At 44.3% G+C, this 20,442-nt stretch overlaps 1 protein-coding gene across 2 annotated transcripts in view; it reads right to left on the minus strand.

Moving 5' to 3' along the window:
• prim2 (DNA primase subunit 2) overlaps positions 1 to 20,442 on the minus strand; it is a 147,308-nt gene that overhangs the window by 12,330 nt on the left and 114,536 nt on the right. For both annotated transcript variants that reach the window (XM_084320995.1, XM_084320994.1), the window contains exons 11-12: positions 10,951 to 11,077; positions 7,095 to 7,177 (exon numbers count right to left, since the gene is read on the minus strand). In XM_084320995.1, coding sequence (XP_084177121.1) covers positions 7,095 to 7,177; positions 10,951 to 11,077 — 210 coding nt within the window. The remainder of the gene's footprint in view (positions 1 to 7,094; positions 7,178 to 10,950; positions 11,078 to 20,442) is intronic.

Below are 20,442 nucleotides of genomic sequence, written 5' to 3' on the forward strand. Positions count from 1 at the left end.
CGATTTGTAATTAATTAATCGAATTAATCGCATTTTAATCGCATAACCATTTTATGCCTGATATTCTATATTCTATAATCATATTTCAAATTTCATGTGTCCGGATGGCAGAATTCAGTACTGTATCTACAAAACCTTCTGTTTAATCATCTTCCATCTATTCATTTTTCAGGTCTGATCAATTTTAGCATGGTGTTATTCACAGCCAAAAATTACAAAAAAATTACTGTTATTCTCATTTGGTTCATCACAATTTACTCAAGCCTAGTAACAGACACAGTATTTCTGACACTGAATACATTCCCTGAGATTCATAGATGTCCCTAGAATCAGATACCAAGAACATGCAAATGGACCATATTAAAAAAAAAGTCTGTAAATGTGTATTCTACGTTCTTATGGAATGAATGAGATAAAAAATATATATACCGGTATATATATTTTTTGTAATTAATTTTGAGTTAATTTTCATAACGCGATAATTTGCTGTGTAATTAATTAATCTAATTAACGCGATAAACTGACAGCCCTATATAAAATATATTATATTTGTTCTATTATGAGGCAATTCTATTACATTCGAGGTTGGATGTTGAAAAGACGTCCATATTACGAGGCATAGTATCAAAGAACACCTCGACATAAGCACCAACACACTGTTATTTACTTGTGCAGTATTCTTTAGCCCGCGGCCCACCGCTCATGTTCACTCTTGGCCCCTTGCCCCACTCAGGACAAAACAATTGGCCAACCCGGGGTCGGAGTGGTCGTTATCAAAACGCATGTGGGCACGGCGGGGCGGGGTGGCGGTCGGGGGGGGCAAAGTCACTTGTTGGCGCGTGGCCTCTGGTCCGCGGTGTCACGGTAGGTGCCAGGCTGGGCGGGCAGGCGAGGGATGACATGATGCATTTTAATCACCTCCCCACAGAGTTCTTTCACAACCAGCCTGCTCGCTCACATTTAATAACCCTTGCTTACTTAGCAGTCTTCGGGGCAATCGGAGGTCGACGGGGTGAGAAAAACCTCATGGGCAGAGCCGCTTCGTGCAAAGGGCAAACTAGCGGGGCTCTGTGGCAGAGTGGCTACGGGGGACAGGAGGAGGTGATTAATTTAATTTGACGACAAGAGGAGCCCCCCCCCCCTTGGGTTAGCGGTTCACCTAAATTGGCAACGTGTCCTCTATTTTCCTCGCGGCCCTCGATGGCTTAGTTGAATCATGGGCCAATCGATATTTAACAGCTATCTAAACAAAGATATGGGGCATTAAGATTTATGAAACAATTTCCTAGATGACTGAGAAGCATACGCTGAGTCAGTGTGGTGGGGGGGGGGACCCAACAACGGCTCTGAACCGGAGCCAAACATAATATATAGCGTGCGCTATCAGCAGTCTCTAAAACACACGCGCACACGTCGTGCATGAAATCCCAATTCAAAGTCACCGACTCTTACCGGAGGGGGAGACATGGTAGAAAGGTGAGGCCCAATTTTGTGATTTTCGGACAATCAAAGAATAATGTGGGGGGCGCTCCAGTAGCACACCACATAGCGCGCCGAGTCGCGAAGCGGTCGCCACAGGTTCGATTCCCCGACCCGGTGGCCATATGCCGCATGTCTTCCCCTCCCGTTTCACCCTCTCTCCTCTGTCGGTCCTGCGTGGCCGCTGTCGGTCCTGCGCGACCAAAAGGTACTGCGTTGACCAAAAAAGCTGAAAATGCTATAAATAAAATCTTAAAAAAAAATAATAATAATAATGTAAAATTTTGTCAACAGGATCCGGGGGAGACAGGAAGTTGTACTTAATCGTTTCTGCTGCTTGCGTTTCGGTAAACATGGCATGCGGCGAGATAAATACTGTTTACTTGTCAGTACATTGTACGTCCTCTACTTGGACGTACGGTAATTGCCCATCAGACAACTTCATAACTACTTTGGGGGATACCGTATTTCAAGATTATGCCAGAGCTCTGTGTGCGCTCTCAATTTCAATAAAAGACTTTGAACAGTGAACTTTTATTGCCCCGTTAAAAGCCAACCGTGAGTTAAATGAACGTTGGGTTCATAACTCCGAGGGAACGTAATGTCAAGCACCTTACAACCCCATTTCATTACCTGCACCATTGAACTCACTTTAATGTGTCGAGAGAACCACGCTTCAAAGTGCTTAAAAAGTGCGCGTAAAAATATGCCCCTTAATCATTTTTGAAGACACGGACGCCGCTCAGGCAGTCAAAGCTGTGAAAACACTGAGCCGGGCTGCTCTCAGGACCGCGGCGTGTGGGATTAATACAGTAATACAGTGCGTATTACAATACTTTAGAGTCCTCTCACATACTAGAGCTCCTTTAACCATTCCACCAGACATGCTTCTGCACGAGGTTTTACACTTCCAAAAGTGAGGTCGAATGCAATGAAGCAAACTGTCATGTTCCGTGGTATGCAGGAATGGAACTCTCTTCCCAGACATGTTAAGCAGGAGAATAGTAAATGTCGTTTCAAAATCGTGGTAAAACAACATTTTCAACCAAAGAAATTGACATTCCCTAATAGATGGTGTGTACGTAAATGAAAATGTATGTGTGATAAAGGGATAGGTATATATGGATGAAAAGGCATGTGTCTGATAGGGATATATTATTAAAATATTGTATAATTGGCTGATATGAACATAGATAATGTATGTAAAAGCTAAATAGTATATTATGCTGTATTGTATTATGAATGAATTATGAGTAGGTATTATTGTATTGTATTATGAATTCATAAGGCGTATATATTGTTATATTGTATTATGAATTTGATTAGGGTTTTTATTGTTGTTTTAATTGTCTGTATGACATGTAAATGTTGTGAGTGTATAAGTCTGTAACTGTATTTTATGTGTTATGGACCCCAGGAAGAATAGCCCCAGCACTGCTGTGGCTAATGGGGATCCAAATAAACTTAAACTTTTGTACACTAGAAATAGTATCGCTGAGAAAACTAGCTGGAGATATTCAACTGTGGCAGTGTTTTAAACATACAATTAATGCATTTGTTTCCCGTCGCGGTACTATAATCACATGACTCTTTCTCGTAGCAAAAGGGATGGAAGGTATGACTCCGGTAATTACATCACAGTTACCACTCTTGTCATTGACCATAATCATATAGAGATGTACAGCCTACTGGCTTCAAAATGTCAAGCCCACATGTTTAGTTTGGGCATCTACTGTACCTTTACTCTGAGGCATTTTCTTAACCCGTTATGATAGATGATAGAATTTAATTTTTTTATATTCGACTAAGAGGTTGGCCAGTCGACTACGGCTCCTTTCGACCGATTAGTCGACTAATAGGGGTCAGCCCTAACCATTTGTAATAATTACATTACCTCCACTCTGGTCTGCAGCACGTCTCTCCACACATGGAATGGCATCTCTGCACCAATAGTCTATGAACGCTATGCAAAGTGGGCGACGTGTTGTTGGCACAATTTGAAAATGCACAAACCGTTGTCTTTATCTTTTAGATTTAGACAACACTAAGCTAGCTTCCAACGCAGGATTTTTGTTTCAGTGGTACAAACAAGCACTTTGTGATCAATTTTTTTTTTATATATAAATCGAGAACCCTCAAAAACCACACACAAATATATATATATATATATTTGAAAACCGATACCGATATTTTCCGATATCACATTTTAATGCCAATATCGGTAGGCCTATAATATCGGACATCCCTAGTTGAAACGGTGAGTACTTGAGTGATCGATTACTCACGCCCCTCCCTACTAGTGAGCAAAACATCCTCCTTTTACATCACTTTACCTTTCACTTCAATTTAACAGACCATAAAATGAATGGTGAATGGGAAAAAAAACACCGCTCAGGTGTTTATATGTATAGATGTTTAGATGGATATTCTGATCAAGAGTTTACTTTGTAAAGTTCATCCGAGGCTTTGCAAAATTTGAATAATAATAAAACAATAACAAATTATGGGAAATGGGTTTTGCCTAGTTTTTGTACATATCTGGCAGAAATGTTATTTAGATGCTGGGGGAAATCACATATGGACCCTTTCCATTTGGCAAGGGTTTGAAGTCTTATCCGATTAACAAGCTGTTCAGAATGATTGCCCACGGCGATGTCACAAGGGGGGAAAAGCAGCAATGGATTCACTTTCATTAATCATAATCAATTAGCTGTGCTTTTTGGAGCCAGGAACACAGCCTATCTAATGTACTGCCCAGTTTTTTAAAGTATTGTTACTATTTTTTATTTAAATAGTAATTAATTTTACTTTTGGGTGTGGTGTTAGGGAAAGAAATAATGAATTCATCAATAACATTCAATGTGTGCTATACGTGTCCAGAGACAAAGGAAGAAGGACTGGAAAATAAATAACACTTTATTTAAACTAGTTTCTTTACCAAAAAAACTGAAACATGTTCCACAGCTTCATGGAATATTCATGGGACTCGATGTGATTTTAGGTGTCCAGTGGACTCCATCAGAACACAGTACGTAGTTGACTTGTGAGTGTTATGTTGTTCAGTCCCTGAGGGTTCAAAGAAAATATAAATCATCGCCCTCCTGTCACTGTAAGTGAAAGTACAGATAGGTGCAGCAATTTCAGAGACTTTTACCTGACTATGAATGTTAATGGAGAAATGTCAGAAGACGCGTCTCTGCATCAATGTCACCAAGACAAATCCCTCTGCATATACTGTATTTAAGAACATTTAATGGTAAACGGTAAATTGAGGTAAACATTATGATTATTAAGTATTACAATATTCGCAATTGTGCAACATGCATTTTTGGATATTTTGTCCTAATATACTAACCTACACTGTAGCACTCAACACTTTGATGAACATTGTTACTCAGCTGATAAGAGTTGTGCCCTTCCCGATGACCTGTCGTACAGAACTTGTAAGTCGCTTTGGATAAAAGCGTTCAGCTAAATGACTAAATGTAAATGTTGGTCATCAAAATGTAATAGTTCTCAATGCCCTCTATCAATGAACACAATAAAGTACGGTATATCCAGGATCTGGAACCAGCCTTCCAGAGGTGTTGTGGGCCTAACTTGACGAAACACCAGTGAAAGGAGGTGCCCAGACTTGATAACCCCGGTGATGTGCTGGCTCTCACAACCCATCTACTGTATACATGTTGGGTTGTGGAGGCCACTAGGGGCCATGTGATAGGGTATGTAGCATCTATCTATCTACAAGTTGGGTTGTGGAGGCCATTAGGGGCCATGTAGCGTCGGTGTTGTCAATACCTGGAGCTCACATCAAAAGGCCACGGGTCTATTGAAGTTGGCAACGCTGTTTGGGTTTAGAAATGAAAAACCACCTCAATACAAGCTCTTTCTCCCCCTCTTCTCTCCTCTCCTCCCCCAGGAAGATGAAGGAGCAGGGTGAGGTAGAGCATACAGCCCGGTCCGGCAGGAGAAAGAGTTCTACTCTGAATAGACACCTCTCCTTCACTCTACCTTCCTCCACCTCTTTCTAACCTCTCTCGCTGCCTATCTACCGTGGTATTTATAGGCATGTTCGACTTTCCTTTGGCAATGGGAGTGGGTTTCTTCCCTGAGCGTTCAGCCTCATCATTAGGTAATCTATACTTATAAGTAAAGTATCTTGTGTTTTATTATAAATTAAACAATGGTTAAATCACAAAATTAATAAAAGAATAATAAAGCAATGTTGATTCTGTTCTTAATTAATCAAAAAAAATCTTGCAAAATACGGTAATCAAAAAGAACCGATAAGAGAGTATCGATAAAGTACCGAACCGTTAAGCAGTATCGATAAGAGTAGTAGTATCGATAAAATCCTAACGATACCCCATCCCCAATAGTGGTAATGGAAAAAGGACACCATTGAGAAGGCCTGACGGAAGCTAACGGACCGTTTGAGAGGCCTGGAGGACAGGGACCCACCTGATTGATCCCACTGGGACACACCTTATAGGACTGAACAGGGAGGGGACCCACCTGATTGATCCCACTGGGACACACCTTATAGGACTGAACAGGGACCCACCTGATTGATCCCACTGGGACACACTTTATAGGACTGGACAGACAGGGACCCACCTGATTGGTCCCACTGGGAGACACTTTATAGGACTGGACAGGGACCCACCTGATTGATCCCACTGGGAGACACTTTATAGGACTGGACAGGGAGGGACCCACCTGATTGATCCCACTGGGAGACACTTTATAGGACTGGACAGTCAGGGACCCACCTGATTGATCCCACTGGGAGACACTTTATAGGACTGGACAGGGAGGGACCCACCTGATTGATCCCACTGGGAGACACTTTATAGGACTGGACACAGGGACCCACCTGATTGATCCCACTGGGAGACACTTTATAGGACTGGACAGGGAGGGACCCACCTGATTGATCCCACTGGGAGACACTTTATAGGACTGGACAGACAGGGACCCACCTGATTGATCCCACTGGGAGACACTTTATACGACTGGACAGGGACCCACCTGATTGATCCCACTGGGAGACACTTTATAGGACTGGACAGACAGGGACCCACCTGATTGATCCCACTGGGAGACACTTTATAGGACTGGACAGACAGGGACCCACCTGATTGATCCCACTGGGAGACACTTTATAGGACTGGACAGGAGGGACCCACCTGATTGATCCCACTGGGAGACACTTTATAGGACTGGACAGCAGGACCCACCTGATTGATCCCACTGGGAGACACTTTATAGGACTGGACAGCAGGGACCCACCTGATTGATCCCACTGGGAGACACTTTATAGGACTGGACAGGGAGGGACCCACCTGATTGATCCCACTGGGACACACTTTACTTTATAGGACTGGACAGACAGGGACCCACCTGATTGATCCCACTGGGAGACACTTTATAGGACTGGACAGCAGGGACCCACCTGATTGATCCCACTGGGAGACACTTTATAGGACTGGACAGCAGGGACCCACCTGATTGATCCCACTGGGAGACACTTTATAGGACTGGACAGGGAGGGACCCACCTGATTGATCCCACTGGGAGACACTTTATAGGACTGGACAGGGAGGGGACCCCACCTGATTGATCCCACTGGGAGACACTTTATACGACTGCAGTTTCTGCTTCAGGAGCTCAGGGTCGCTGTGTCGGAAGGGACACCCTGCAGAAACAACAGGGACATTTATTAGATGCAGGGAGAAAAAACACACACACACACACACCAGACAACAGAGATGCACATAAAAGAGCCCCTCCACCCCCACACACACAACAGACAAACGCATAAAATAGACCCCCCCCCCCCCCCCCCCACACAACAGATACACAGAAATGAGATCCCCCCCCCCCCCACACACACACACAGACAACAGAGATAGACAGAAAAGAGACCCCCCCCCCACACACACAACAGACAAACACATAAAAAATAGACCCCCCCCCCCACCCCACACACACACACACACAACAGATACACAGAAATTAGATCCCCCCCACACACACACACAGAAATGAGACCCCCCCCCCCACACACACACACACAGAAATGAGCCCCCCCCCCCCCACACACAGACAACAGAGATAGACAGAAAAGAGACCCCCCCCCCCCCCACACACACAACAGACAAGAGATGCACAGAAAATAGCCCCTGCCCATGATTTTGTTATTTATTAAATTGTGCCTGTGTCTCCCCTTTCTTGTTGCGAGCTTGAGCCAGCTCGTAACAAGCACATCAGATACACAGAAAAGAGACCCCCCCCCCCCCACGCACACATCAGAGATACAGAAAAGAGACCCCCCCCCCCACACACAAATCAGAGATACACAGAAAAGAGACACCCCCCCACACACAAATCAGAGATACACAGAAAAGAGACACCCCCCCCACGCACACATCAGAGATACACAGAAAAGAGACACCCCCCCCCCCCACGCACACATCAGAGATACAGAAAAGAGACCCCCCCCCCACACACAAATCAGAGATACACAGAAAAGAGACCCCCCCCCCCCCCCACGCACACATCAGAGATACACAGAAAAGACACCCCCCCCCCCCCCCCCACGCACACATCAGAGATACACAGAAAAGAGACCCCCCCCCCCCCACGCACACATCAGAGATACACAGAAAAGAGACACCCCCCCCCCACAAACACATCAGAGATACACAGAAAAGACACCCCCCCCCCCCCCCACGCACACATCAGAGATCCACAGAAAAGAGACCCCCCCCCCCACGCACACATCAGAGATACACAGAAAAGAGACACCCCCCCACGCACACATCAGAGATACACAGAAAAGAGACACCCCCCCCCCACATCAGAGATACACAGAAAAGAGACAACCCCCCACACACACATCAGAGATACACAGAAAAGAGACAACCCCCCCCACACACACATCAGAGATACACAGAAAAGAGACCCCCCCCCACACACACATCAGAGATACACAGAAAAGAGACCCCCCCCCACACACACATCAGAGATACACAGAAAAGAGACCCCCCCCACGCACACATCAGAGATACACAGAAAAGAGACACCCCCCCCCCACATCAGAGATACACAGAAAAGAGACAACCCCCCACACACACATCAGAGATACACAGAAAAGAGACCCCCCCCCCCCACACACACATCAGAGATACACAGAAAAGAGACCCCCCCCCCACACACACATCAGAGATACACAGAAAAGAGACCCCCCCCCCACGCACACATCAGAGATACACAGAAAAGAGACCCCCCCCCCCCCCCACACACACATCAGAGATACACAGAAAAGAGACCCCCCCCCCCCCCCCACACACACATCAGAGATACACAGAAAAGAGACCCCCCCCCACGCACACATCAGAGATACACAGAAAAGAGACCCCCCCCCCCCCCCACACACACACATCAGAGATACACAGAAAAGAGACCCCCCCCCCCCCACACACACATCAGAGATACACAGAAAAGAGACCCCCCCCCCCACACACACATCAGAGATACACAGAAAAGAGACCCCCCCCCCCACACACACATCAGAGATACACAGAAAAGAGACCCCCCCCCCCCCCACGCACACATCAGAGATACACAGAAAAGAGACCCCCCCCCCCCCCCACGCACACATCAGAGATACACAGAAAAGAGACCCCCCCCCCCCCCACGCACACATCAGAGATACACAGAAAAGAGACACCCCCCCCCCACGCACACATCAGAGATACACAGAAAAGAGACACCCCCCCCCCCCCCCACGCACACATCAGAGATACACAGAAAAGAGACACCCCCCCCCCCCCACGCACACATCAGAGATACACAGAAAAGAGACCCCCCCCCCCCCCCCACGCACACATCAGAGATACACAGAAAAGAGACCCCCCCCCCCACGCACATATCAGAGATACACAGAAAAGAGACCCCCCCCCCCACGCACATATCAGAGATACACAGAAAAGAGACCCCCCCCCCACGCATACATCAGAGATACACAGAAAAGAGACACCCCCCCCCCACGCACACATCAGAGATACACAGAAAAGAGACCCCCCCCCCACACACAAATCAGAGATACACAGAAAAGAGACCCCCCCCACGCACACATCAGAGATACACAGAAAAGAGACACCACCCACACACAAATCAGATGTTTATGGGGGTTTATTGATCAGACAAAATAGAGTAACAAACAATTATATTAAAATAAGGAAAAGAAAACGATTTAAACTATATGACGTGACGCAGGGTGATGATGATAATGGCTCGTTTAGATCATGTGGTCTTCCGTTTTCCCCTTAATGACACAGACTACCGCCACCTGCTGGTGTGGAGTTATATAATGTTACGCGGGCGCAGGATCGTACGCACTCGTCGCCGTCGGTAGTCAGAACGGTGAGCGGTGTGAAATTTGCCGAGTACTGGCGACAGGAGTTGCCTTTTGTCTGCGGTGGCTCTTTGACGTCGGATTGGTGTGTTCTGACCTTAACACATTTGTGGCCAACCACGTATATATACGTGTTAAGCTCGTTTTTGTTTTTATTCCATTCTAATATCCCGGATGTTGTCACGGAGCTGTATGTTGGCTGGAAAAGGCATATCGGGACTCCGAAAGTGCAGTACCGGCCAGATCCTGGTATTGGCGCTGTCTCGAGAATGCAGTTTCCCCTGTTGCAGACCGGGTGTCACTTTTTTCTCATTCCGGGTTAGCTTTTCTGTTAGCCTGAAGCGAGGGCTTCAACCCGATCGCCTGGAATACTTTTTGCTACGCCAAATTCAGTATGCAGTAAAGGAATATAGCATCAGCCAATGGACATATCGATCTACCAGATGGCGATCAAATAACTGGGAAATTCTATTTGGAATCCAACCGGCCACAGGTAAGATCGATTTGACGTCAATTTCAGTCTGATCGGGCCTTGTTCTCATAGCCATCCACCCGGTCAGCGTATGATGTTGCAATAGCGAATGCCGTTATTGGTAATCAATAATCAGAAACGACTTCCCCCGCTCCCCCCTTTCATGCATTCATGGTGGAACATGATACCGATCATATGCATTTTGATTTTTAACTCTAGCTTGTGTAGGCCGAAACGCCAATCGATTTAACGTTATTAGCTTAGCGCCCTATAACTAGCTTTGCAGGAATTACCCCAGACCATTGCGGTATATAGTTCATATTCACGACGCTATAAAACGGGAACTTATTGATGAAAAAATTATTTCTTTATGGCATATTGAAGGGAAGGTTTATACCGTCAATTGACAATGACAATGGACACATAGCAATAATATAAAATATAGATTTAGCTCTACAAACAACCTCACGCACAGTGACAACTTGTAATGAAAAGCTGGCCTCATAGAGTGGGATTAGACCCCCAATGGCCCCTTTAATGTGTTAATAACCACGTCTCTCTCAATCTGTCGACTCACCGTGATGGTCGCCTTGGCTGGGTGGGTTGGCCAGAATCACCTTCATGCAGCTGTAGGGGGTGTAGTCTGTTCGTTTGCCTTCCTTCCCGAACATGTGGCGGATGCTGTAGGCATATGCTTTGTCAAACTAGGGAGGGAGAGATAGGGAGAGGGGAGAGAGAGAGAGAGAGAGAGAGAGAGAGAGAGAGAGAGAGGGAGAGGGAGAGGGAGAGGGAGAGGGAGAGGGAGAGGGAGAGGAGAGGGAGAGGGAGAGGAGAGAGAGAGAGAGAGAGAGAGAGAGAGAGGAGAGAGAGAGAGAGAGAGAGAGAGGGAGAGAGGGAGAGAGGGGAGGGGAGGGGAGAGAGAGAGAGAGAGAGAGAGAGAGAGAGAGAGAGAGGGAGAGGGAGAGAGAGGGAGAGAGGGAGAGAGAGAGAGAGAGACAGGGAAGGTATTAGTGGGGTGTAGTGAGTGAGAGAGGGAAGGTTGGGGTGAAAACAGACGTGTTGTCATACATCATGGCATTTGTGGCAGGGTGTTTTCCTCAATGAAATATGGAGCTATTAAGAGGAAACCTGGTGTAGAGTTGTCGCCCTACTGCAGACAGCCAAGACTGAATTATGGATAATAGGGACCTCTTTCCTCTCATTGCTTTTGCCCTTGTCCTGCGCTACTCGGTGTGTATACAGAGTAGTGTGATCCTTCATCTCCCAGCCTCCCCACCCAGGTAAGCAACAATGCAGTCCCTGAAATGTGTACTCCGAATACCCAAAATATGGAGGGTACAGCATATTACAGAAAAACTTTTAAAATATCTGCTCAGTGTTCATACCATAGCAAGTGAAATGCATTATTTATTAGGTTATTAGTAGGGATGCTCGATATTGGCTTTTTTACCGATACCGATATAGTCCAACTCTTAATTTCCGATACCGATATCAACCAATACCGATATATGCAGGGTTTCCCCCAAAAAAAACGGAATAATTTCAGGTAACTAATAATGTCACTGGATGGATTCAAAAGGCTTTCTAAATGTAAGCATTATCTGTGCAAAATATGATAATTAAAAAAGTAAAAATTAACATACATATCTCTTGTTGTTGAATTAAACCAACATGCATACTTTTGACAATAAATTAAATAAGAATTGGTTCTTACTTGCTTGCCTGGGTAAATAAAGGTTAAATAAATGTAAAAAAAAAAAAGAAAAAAAAATTGTTATTGTTTTTTTTTAACCGATACCGATATTTTCCGATATCACATTTTACTGCCGATATCGGCCGATAATATCGGACATCCCTAAGAAAAACTATTAAAATATCTGCTCAGTGTTCATAGCAAGTGAAATGCATTATTTATTAGGTTATTAGGTTTCAAGAACAACGCAGCAGAATAGGAAATCTGCATGTGTGTGACTGGATGGGATCTGTGTGTCTGTGTGACTGGATGGGATCTGTGTGTGTGTGACTGGATGGGATCTGTGTGTGTGACTGGATGGGATCTGTGTGTGTGACTGGATGGGATCTGTGTGTGTGACTGGATGGGATCTGTGTGTGACTGGATGGGATCTGTGTGTGTGACTGGATGGAATCTGTGTGTGTGACTGGATGGGATCTGTATGTGTGACTGGATGGGATCTGTGTGTGTGTGACTGGATGGGATCTGTATGTGTGACTGGATGGGATCTGTGTGTGTGTGACTGGATGGGATCTGTGTGTGTGTGACTGGATGGGATCTGTGTGTGTGACTGGATGGGATCGGTGTGTGTGACTGGATGGGATCTGTGTGTGTGACTGGATGGGATCTATATAGAGATGTCCGATATTATCAGCCGATATCGGCATTAAAATGTGATATCGGAAAATATCGGTATCGGTTTCAAAGAAAAAAAATCTTATTTTTTATTATTATTTTATAACCTTTATTTACCCAGGCAAGCAAGTAAGAACAAATTCTGATTTTATTTATTGTCAAAAGTATGCATAATGTTGTGTTAATTCCACAACAAGAGATATGTAATGTTAATTACCTGAAATTATTCAGTTTTTGGGGGGAAAACCCTGCATATATCGGTATCGGTTGATATCGGTATCGGAAATTAAGAGTTGGACAATATCGGTATATCGGTATCGGTAAAAAAGCCAATATCGAGCATCCCTAGATCTATACAATGTTATTTCTACATTGATGAAAATCTGCGCGGTAATTTGTGAGCATTAAAGTCCAACCAGAGCCGGAAAATCAGAGCAGGAAAAGGGGGATGATTGTAACATTTCATGTTCCATACGCGCAATCTATGAGATATTGGTGCTAAAAAACTGTGAAAACAAAGTGTAGGAAATCTTCATTTAAATTCATTTGAGCATTCAGTACTTTGTTTAGTTCTAGGTGTATTCCCTCAGGACAAAAGAAAAGTCTGTTTGATTGAATTGATTGATTGATTGAAAATTGTATTAACAGATTGCAGAATGGGTACAAATACAGTACGCGGCTCAATACTATAATAAGGGGATGCAGACCGAGAAAGACTTTAGTCTTGTTTAACATCAGGGTCCCCCATTTTCAATTCATATAACATATATGACATACATGACATACAGATAGACAGTACTGCTGCTACATCTATACATTTATGACATACCAGATTTACAAATACAGTACCGTTTTTGTTTGTGATACAAAGTCTAAAAAAGAGAGTATATACATTTGACGAAGAAACTGTACATTGGAGGAGGTTGTGTAGGTGGGGTTGGAGGGGGGGGGGGTTGGGTAGGTGGGGAGGGTGGGGGGACGGACAGTGGTAAGTTGTGTAGTGGGGTGGGGGGGGGGGGGGTGTGGTGGGAGGTGGGGGGAACTGTATCATGGAGGTGTGTGTGTAGGTGGGAGAGGGGGGGGGGGGGGGTTGGGTAGGTGGGGAGGGTGGGGGAACTGTACATTGGAGGAGGTTGTGTAGGTGGGGTGGAGGGGGGGGGGTTGGGTAGGTGGGGAGGGTGGGGGGAACTGTACATTGGAGGAGGTTGTGTAGGTGGGGTGGAGGGGGGGGGTTGGGTAGGTGGGGAGGGTGGGGGGAACTGTACATTGGAGGAGGTTGTGTAGGTGGGGTGGAGGGGGGGGGGGGTTGGGTAGGTGGGGAGGGTGGGGGGAACTGTACATTGGAGGTGGTTGGGTGGGTGGGGAGGGGGGGTTGGGTAGGCGGGGGGGGGGGTAACTGTACATTGGATTATCGACGAAACCTTACTTGGTCCCAAGAAGAGGGTCTCGTGTATTATGGGGTTTGGACATTTACAGGGGCCAGTTTCGAATTGCAGTCTCCCATAGGTGCTCTTTGAGAGTGGTTCTGAGAGTGGGTAGTGATTCACATTCACCTTCAACACGTCTCAGTGGGTTATTAAGAGTGTAAGAAGGACCCGGCTTCAGAAGACTATATACGTGGTTAGATTATGGATGTCATTGGAGAGGGCTGTTCACGTGGAGGCAGAGAAAAACCTACCCCCTAAAAGAACACATTACCCTGCTGTCATGATATGGGAAAATAGAGATGGGGCACTTACAGCTTTTCTCCTGTCCAATTTCTCCAACGATTTCCCACCAGACAGGAGGAAACTAACTGTCCATCTATATTTTCACATAGTGGTGGGGTAGGGTGATTATATATTATATGATATATAGGTTTGAATTCTCCACATCCGTTTTACACACGTTTGTTTATAAAGCTAACCCTTACCTGGCTTGACCTCACTGGAGCCATCATGCCTAACCTTCACTAGGTGAAATTCAAACACTTGTTGGTCGATATAATTTGTTTAAATTAGTCATTCATGAAACAGTACAGTGTCAGGGACGCACGCGCGGGTAATTAAAACGAAAAAGGATCCTGTGGCGACGTTTTTTCCACTCAGGTTTACTGACCTGATGGGGAAGGTACTACTGTACATCCCGGGAAATATGCACAGAGTTTGTCACAAAGTCATTCAGCGTTTCTTCCCTGAATCACAGAACCAACAACTTGAGAGGCATGTTTGATATGTATGTTTGATATGTATGTTTGATATGTATGTTAAAAAGAAATCCGCCGGCCACAGAGCCTTTGTCTACCGCGCTCCCTACCTGTGGAACAAATTACCTGCCGTCATCAGGGGCGCCTGCTCTGTCGAAGCTTTTAAATCCCTGCTTAAGACTCATCTTTTCTCTCTCTCCTTCAACCTACCCTGATCTCACCTGGTCGGGGACTGACCTTTAGATTAATCTGTGTAGTTTAGTTATGGTACAGGGTACTACATGGTACCACTGGGTAGTTTACTACAGGGTAGTTTAGTTAGGGTACAGGGTACTACATGGTACTACATGGTACTACATGGTACTACATGGCACTACAGGGTTCTACATGGCTCTACGTGGCACTACAGGGTACCACAGGGCACTACAGGGTACTACATGACACTACAGGGTACTACAGGGTACTACATGGTACTACATGGCACTACATGGCACTACAGGGTACTATAGGGTACTACATGGCACTACGGGGTACTACATGGTACTACATGGCACTACAGGGTACTACATGTCTGCTCCTTTGCAGCACCACAAACATGGGAACTCTCTAACTCTCCCCCCCCCCCCCTCTTTTTTCCCCCTATTGTTAGGTTTTAGTGAGTTTTTCCTTACCTTCGCGTGGGGTATGTCTGGGAGTGCTTGCATTCTTTCATTTATTTGCATCCATCTAAAAATGTTTGCACCTTATGGTGTTCTTGTTCTGTTCTTGACTTATTGTTATGTTTTCTTCTTGACTTGTTTAAAGAAGATCTGTACGGCCCATGGGGACATTAACGTGTGTTGTTGGGCCCTATAAATAAATTTGATTTGATTTGTGACATTCCAGTCACTTTTTCATGTCCAATTTTACTATGGAAGTCAATGGAGAAATAGGATGACAAAGCACCTCAAAGGCGCTAAAAACTAAATTACAAACATCACAAAACAAACTGGTCAGACTACTGCTTGACCTTACTCCTAGAACCCACCTCACCCCTGCCCACTTTGACAACCTAGGATGGCTTAGAGTAGATGACAGAGTACAGCAACTTGCATTGGGCCTGGTCTACAAGAGACACTACACCACTAAGGTACCCATGTACATGTCAAAATACTTCCCAAAGGTCAGTGAATACCACGATCACAACGCCAGAGGGAGCTCCACAAATCATGTTAAACCCAGATTCGGCTCAAACATGGGACTAAACACGTTTCGCAATTATGCCACATCAATGTGGAACGCCCTACCCACAGCCGTAAAGGAATGTGAATCACTACCCACTTTCAAAAACACTCTCAAAGAACACCTACGGGAGACTGCAATTCGAAACTGGCCCCTGTAAATGTCCTAACCCAACCCCCTCCAATGTGCAGTAAATGTCCTAACCCAATAATACACGAGACCCTCTTCTTGTACGCAAGGTTTCGTCGATTATCCAATGTACGGTACACCGCCCCCCCACCCCACCCACCTCCAATGTACAGTTTCTATATACATTGTCCATTTATTTCATTGCAATCCATCTGCTCAACGTATGATGTCTTACTAAGGAAAGCCGTTACTGACAATCAAGGAATCATAAACGACCCCCACCCCCCCCCTCTTTCCTTCACGCATGATGGAGCATAATGTATACCGAGCATATGCATTTGAATTTTTTAATATAGCGTGTATAGGAACAAAACGCCAATCGATTATGTGTAATATGCGTCAGGGCCTATAACTCGCATTCTAGGAATTACTGCTCTACACTCCAAAAACATACTTATATTCACGACGGTACTAACACGACAATGTATGAATGGAAAAATATAACGTTCCCACATCCGGAACGATAGATACCCGATGTTGAATGGGCCATAGTAATGTCAATATAGCTATAATATTTAAAAAGTTATAGCCCTGCAAAGAAGGTGAGCGACTCCATAGGCTTACAGCACTGGCAGAGAGTGGTATAAGATGGGCAAACTGCGTGGCACAGAATGTGTTAACGGTATAAGAATCCATCAAAACTACAGTACACACCAATCAAATTTTAATTATGTAGTGGGTTCTAAGGATTTAAGAGTCTATTTCCAGATGAAAGATTACACCTACTGTGTTAACGTCGTTCTAGGAACTCCACTGGCACCGAACACTTCGTCCGTCATGACTCATCCATATTCATGAAAGAACATAACTAGTTTTGATCTTGTAAAGTCATCTCATTAACAGCGTAGGGACTTGTGGAGGAAAATATGAACTGGAATCCTCCCTTTGACTGAGCTTATGGCCACTTAGTGTCTGATTTCTGGAACCCTAACCCTACTGATGTTGATCTTTAAGTCATTTCTCAGCACAACCAATGCTATTCCTACCAGCCCTGAATAGTTAGCCACAAACCAATGCAATGTCAATGGGGTCAAGCTCCCGTATGTACAAGCCGACTGTTTATTTTTATTCGTTTATTTTTTTTATGTGTATGATTCTTAATTTTTGTGTGTATTCCTGTTGGAGCCTCTTGGACCAGATCAACATTGTAAATAAGAAACCGGTTCTTAATGTTTTATCTGGCTAAATAAAGGTAATAATAAGCTCCAGTTTGTACAAGCTGACTGAAATCTACTGTGTGTGTGCACTACAGCTTTTCAATACTGGGGAAAGCCATTAGCCTATCTGTAGTGTTATTCTTATAAACACGTTGTGTAATCGGTGAGCAGTTTGTTAACAGAAAATCAGTCTGACAGCCAGATAAATATTTGATAGTAAAAAAGTGTAGCATGACCTGCCCTTAAAGGAACACACCGACATTATGGGAAATGCTCTTACAGTCTTCTCCAGAGTCATAAGAGATACCAATTTCCTCTCTGTGCGTTCAGTATAAAGCTATCCAGCTGCAAGCTAGCCTAGCTTAGTACAATTGAATGGAAGCGGATATGGACCAGCACAACTGTTGGCCAAAACTCGCCGACCATTCAGCGCCAATCACGAGTATAGTCGGGTTTTAATCGTTATTTCTTTTATTAGCGATATCCATTAATTTTCATCCATCCAGCCTGATGTTATCGTTGGGAATGGGTCTGAGCTTGCAAAAGGGCAAATACCGCCACCTACGCCTTCAAGCTGGTATTGCACTCCATTAGAAATGGTGTAGTTTCTTTTCGGGGACGATCCGAGCCGTGCGGGGCGGGGTTTAAATTCTCAGGCGAGGTAGGCCTTTACAACGGTGGCATGGAACAGTAACCCCGCCCGCCCGTTCATGTGTAACCCTCGGTAATGTGGGACCGACCTCCACGAGCAGTATTTTGAATGGCCAGATACCAGGTAAGGACTCTATATATAAAATCTTGCGTTGATCTGATATTTCTTTCTACCCCGATCACGGCTGTCTCTGTGTGTGTGTATGTGTGTGGCTGTGTGCCGTTGGGTGCAGGAGGGGACTGGGGGAGCCCCGCACTATGAGGCCCTTTTCATTCTTGCATGAGGAAGGATAATAATTATGATCTAGCGTTGATTTCAGGATGATTAGATCAGGGGTTCCCAAACTTTTCAGGCCGGGGCCCAGAAAATAAGGCGTCAGAGAGCCGCGGCCCAATGCACATCGTCTGGCTTTTTTTTTTTTTTTTTTTGCCAGGTGACCGATTTTTTAAGCCAAATATCACTTCAATCCTATTAAGTTAGTTCAAGTTAGTTATTCATTTATATGTGCTATTTATGAGAGGGCTAACTTGTTGCAAAATAATAATGATAATAATAATAGCCTCATTAAAATACTATTGTTGCTTCGGTTGTTTTCAGCGTTTTATGTGCATAATCTGTTATTTAGTTTGAAATGTTCGTTGAAATAAGTAGATTTTTCGTTTTTGTTTATTTATTAAGTTAATATAAAACCATATAGTCACATTTTAGAATACAATAGAATAGAATTTTAGAATACAACTAGAAACACTGTCCTGGCCTGCTTCTAAGTTCAGTGGCCTGACAAAAAAAAAATAAAAAAAAAAAATTAAATCATCTCGCGGCCCACCCGTGGCTGCTCGCGGCCCACCTTTGGGTCGCGACCCCGACTTTGGGAACCACTGGATTAGATAATCAGGGGAAAAATTACAACGTGTTTTGTGTATTCCACTAAAGGGCTATTATCGCGTCTTTTCCTGGGATTAGTAAGAATCACCAAAACTATATTCATATTCAAAACGGTATAAAACGGAAATGTACGGTTGAAAAAACAATCCGTTTCGTACATGTTGACTGGAAGCAACTCACTGACAATCGACGGGTGTATTAGACCCATAGCTATAATATAAGATACATTTTAAGCACTCGCAAATCTCGCAGTCCCCCCATTGATTAAAGCGATGGCGTAATAGCGCCCTCTGGCGCATTAAGCGATGGCGCAGAATGAGTTAAGCCTCATAACCAGTATTTGGTTTCAATTACCAGTAAGGTGGGATTCAAGAGGAGACTAAGAGGGGCTGTAATGCAGAAAGAGATATTTTTGTTGGGTCTAATCTGTGTCTAATGAATGGGTTCTTGTGTTGGGTTATGTGTTGATTTGGAATGTCTTTGTCTAGTGGTTATGAGGAGTATTAGAGTATTAGTGTATGGAATGTCGTGCTGTTTCTGAGCATGTTTTAGTTTTCTCTGAGATATCTCCGTTTGTTGTTTTATTGATATTTGATTTGTTCTATATGTTTGTATATTTGTTATTGTTCTATATTTGTTTGTATGTCTGATTTTGATTTGTTTAATGTTCTATATTTGTTTGTATATTTTATTGGTGTTTTATTGATATTTGTTTCGTTTTTTATGTTGTTTTATTAATTATTCTTGTTTGATTTTTATATGTTTGTATCCAGACCCCAGGATGAATAGTCGCTGCTGAAGCAGTGACTAATGGGGATCTGAAATAAAGAAAGAAATAAATACATTCTTCCCATTTCTTCCAAAACAATTTTTATCTTCTACTACCTTCACTTTCTTATTAACTGGTTCTGATGCGGCTATGGTGCTCCCAATTTCTTCAGTTTTGCATTGTGCAATATTTACAATTCATAAAAAACAACATTTCTTGCATTACATCATGTCACACAATGAGTTGATTAATCATTGAGGGATAAACGTGATCTATGGCTGAGCAGATTACTTCATGCAGACTGAGCCAATACATAAAGCCTGCGTTTACAAATCAGCATAACAACCCAAGTCTGTAAAAATAAAGCTGACCAGATCCCAAGACAAATATAAACCGTATAGGCGATGCTTGTATTGCTACACTCTAAACCCGAAACACTCTTAACTCATTCACGGCCAATCACGTAATATTACGCGTTTGCTCGCCAACCGTTCGGCGCCACAAACGTAATATGACAACATCCCCCCAACATCCCCATGACAACATCCCCTCCAAATTCCTCAGAGACGCAGCAGCCGCCATCACCCCAGTCATCACACACATAATAAACCTCTCTATAAGACAGGGGCACGTCCCCAAGGAC

Source organism: Notolepis coatsorum, assembly GCF_963971535.1.
Source record: "Notolepis coatsorum genome assembly, chromosome: 9".
In the NCBI taxonomy this organism is placed as follows: Eukaryota; Metazoa; Chordata; class Actinopteri; order Aulopiformes; family Paralepididae; genus Notolepis; species Notolepis coatsorum.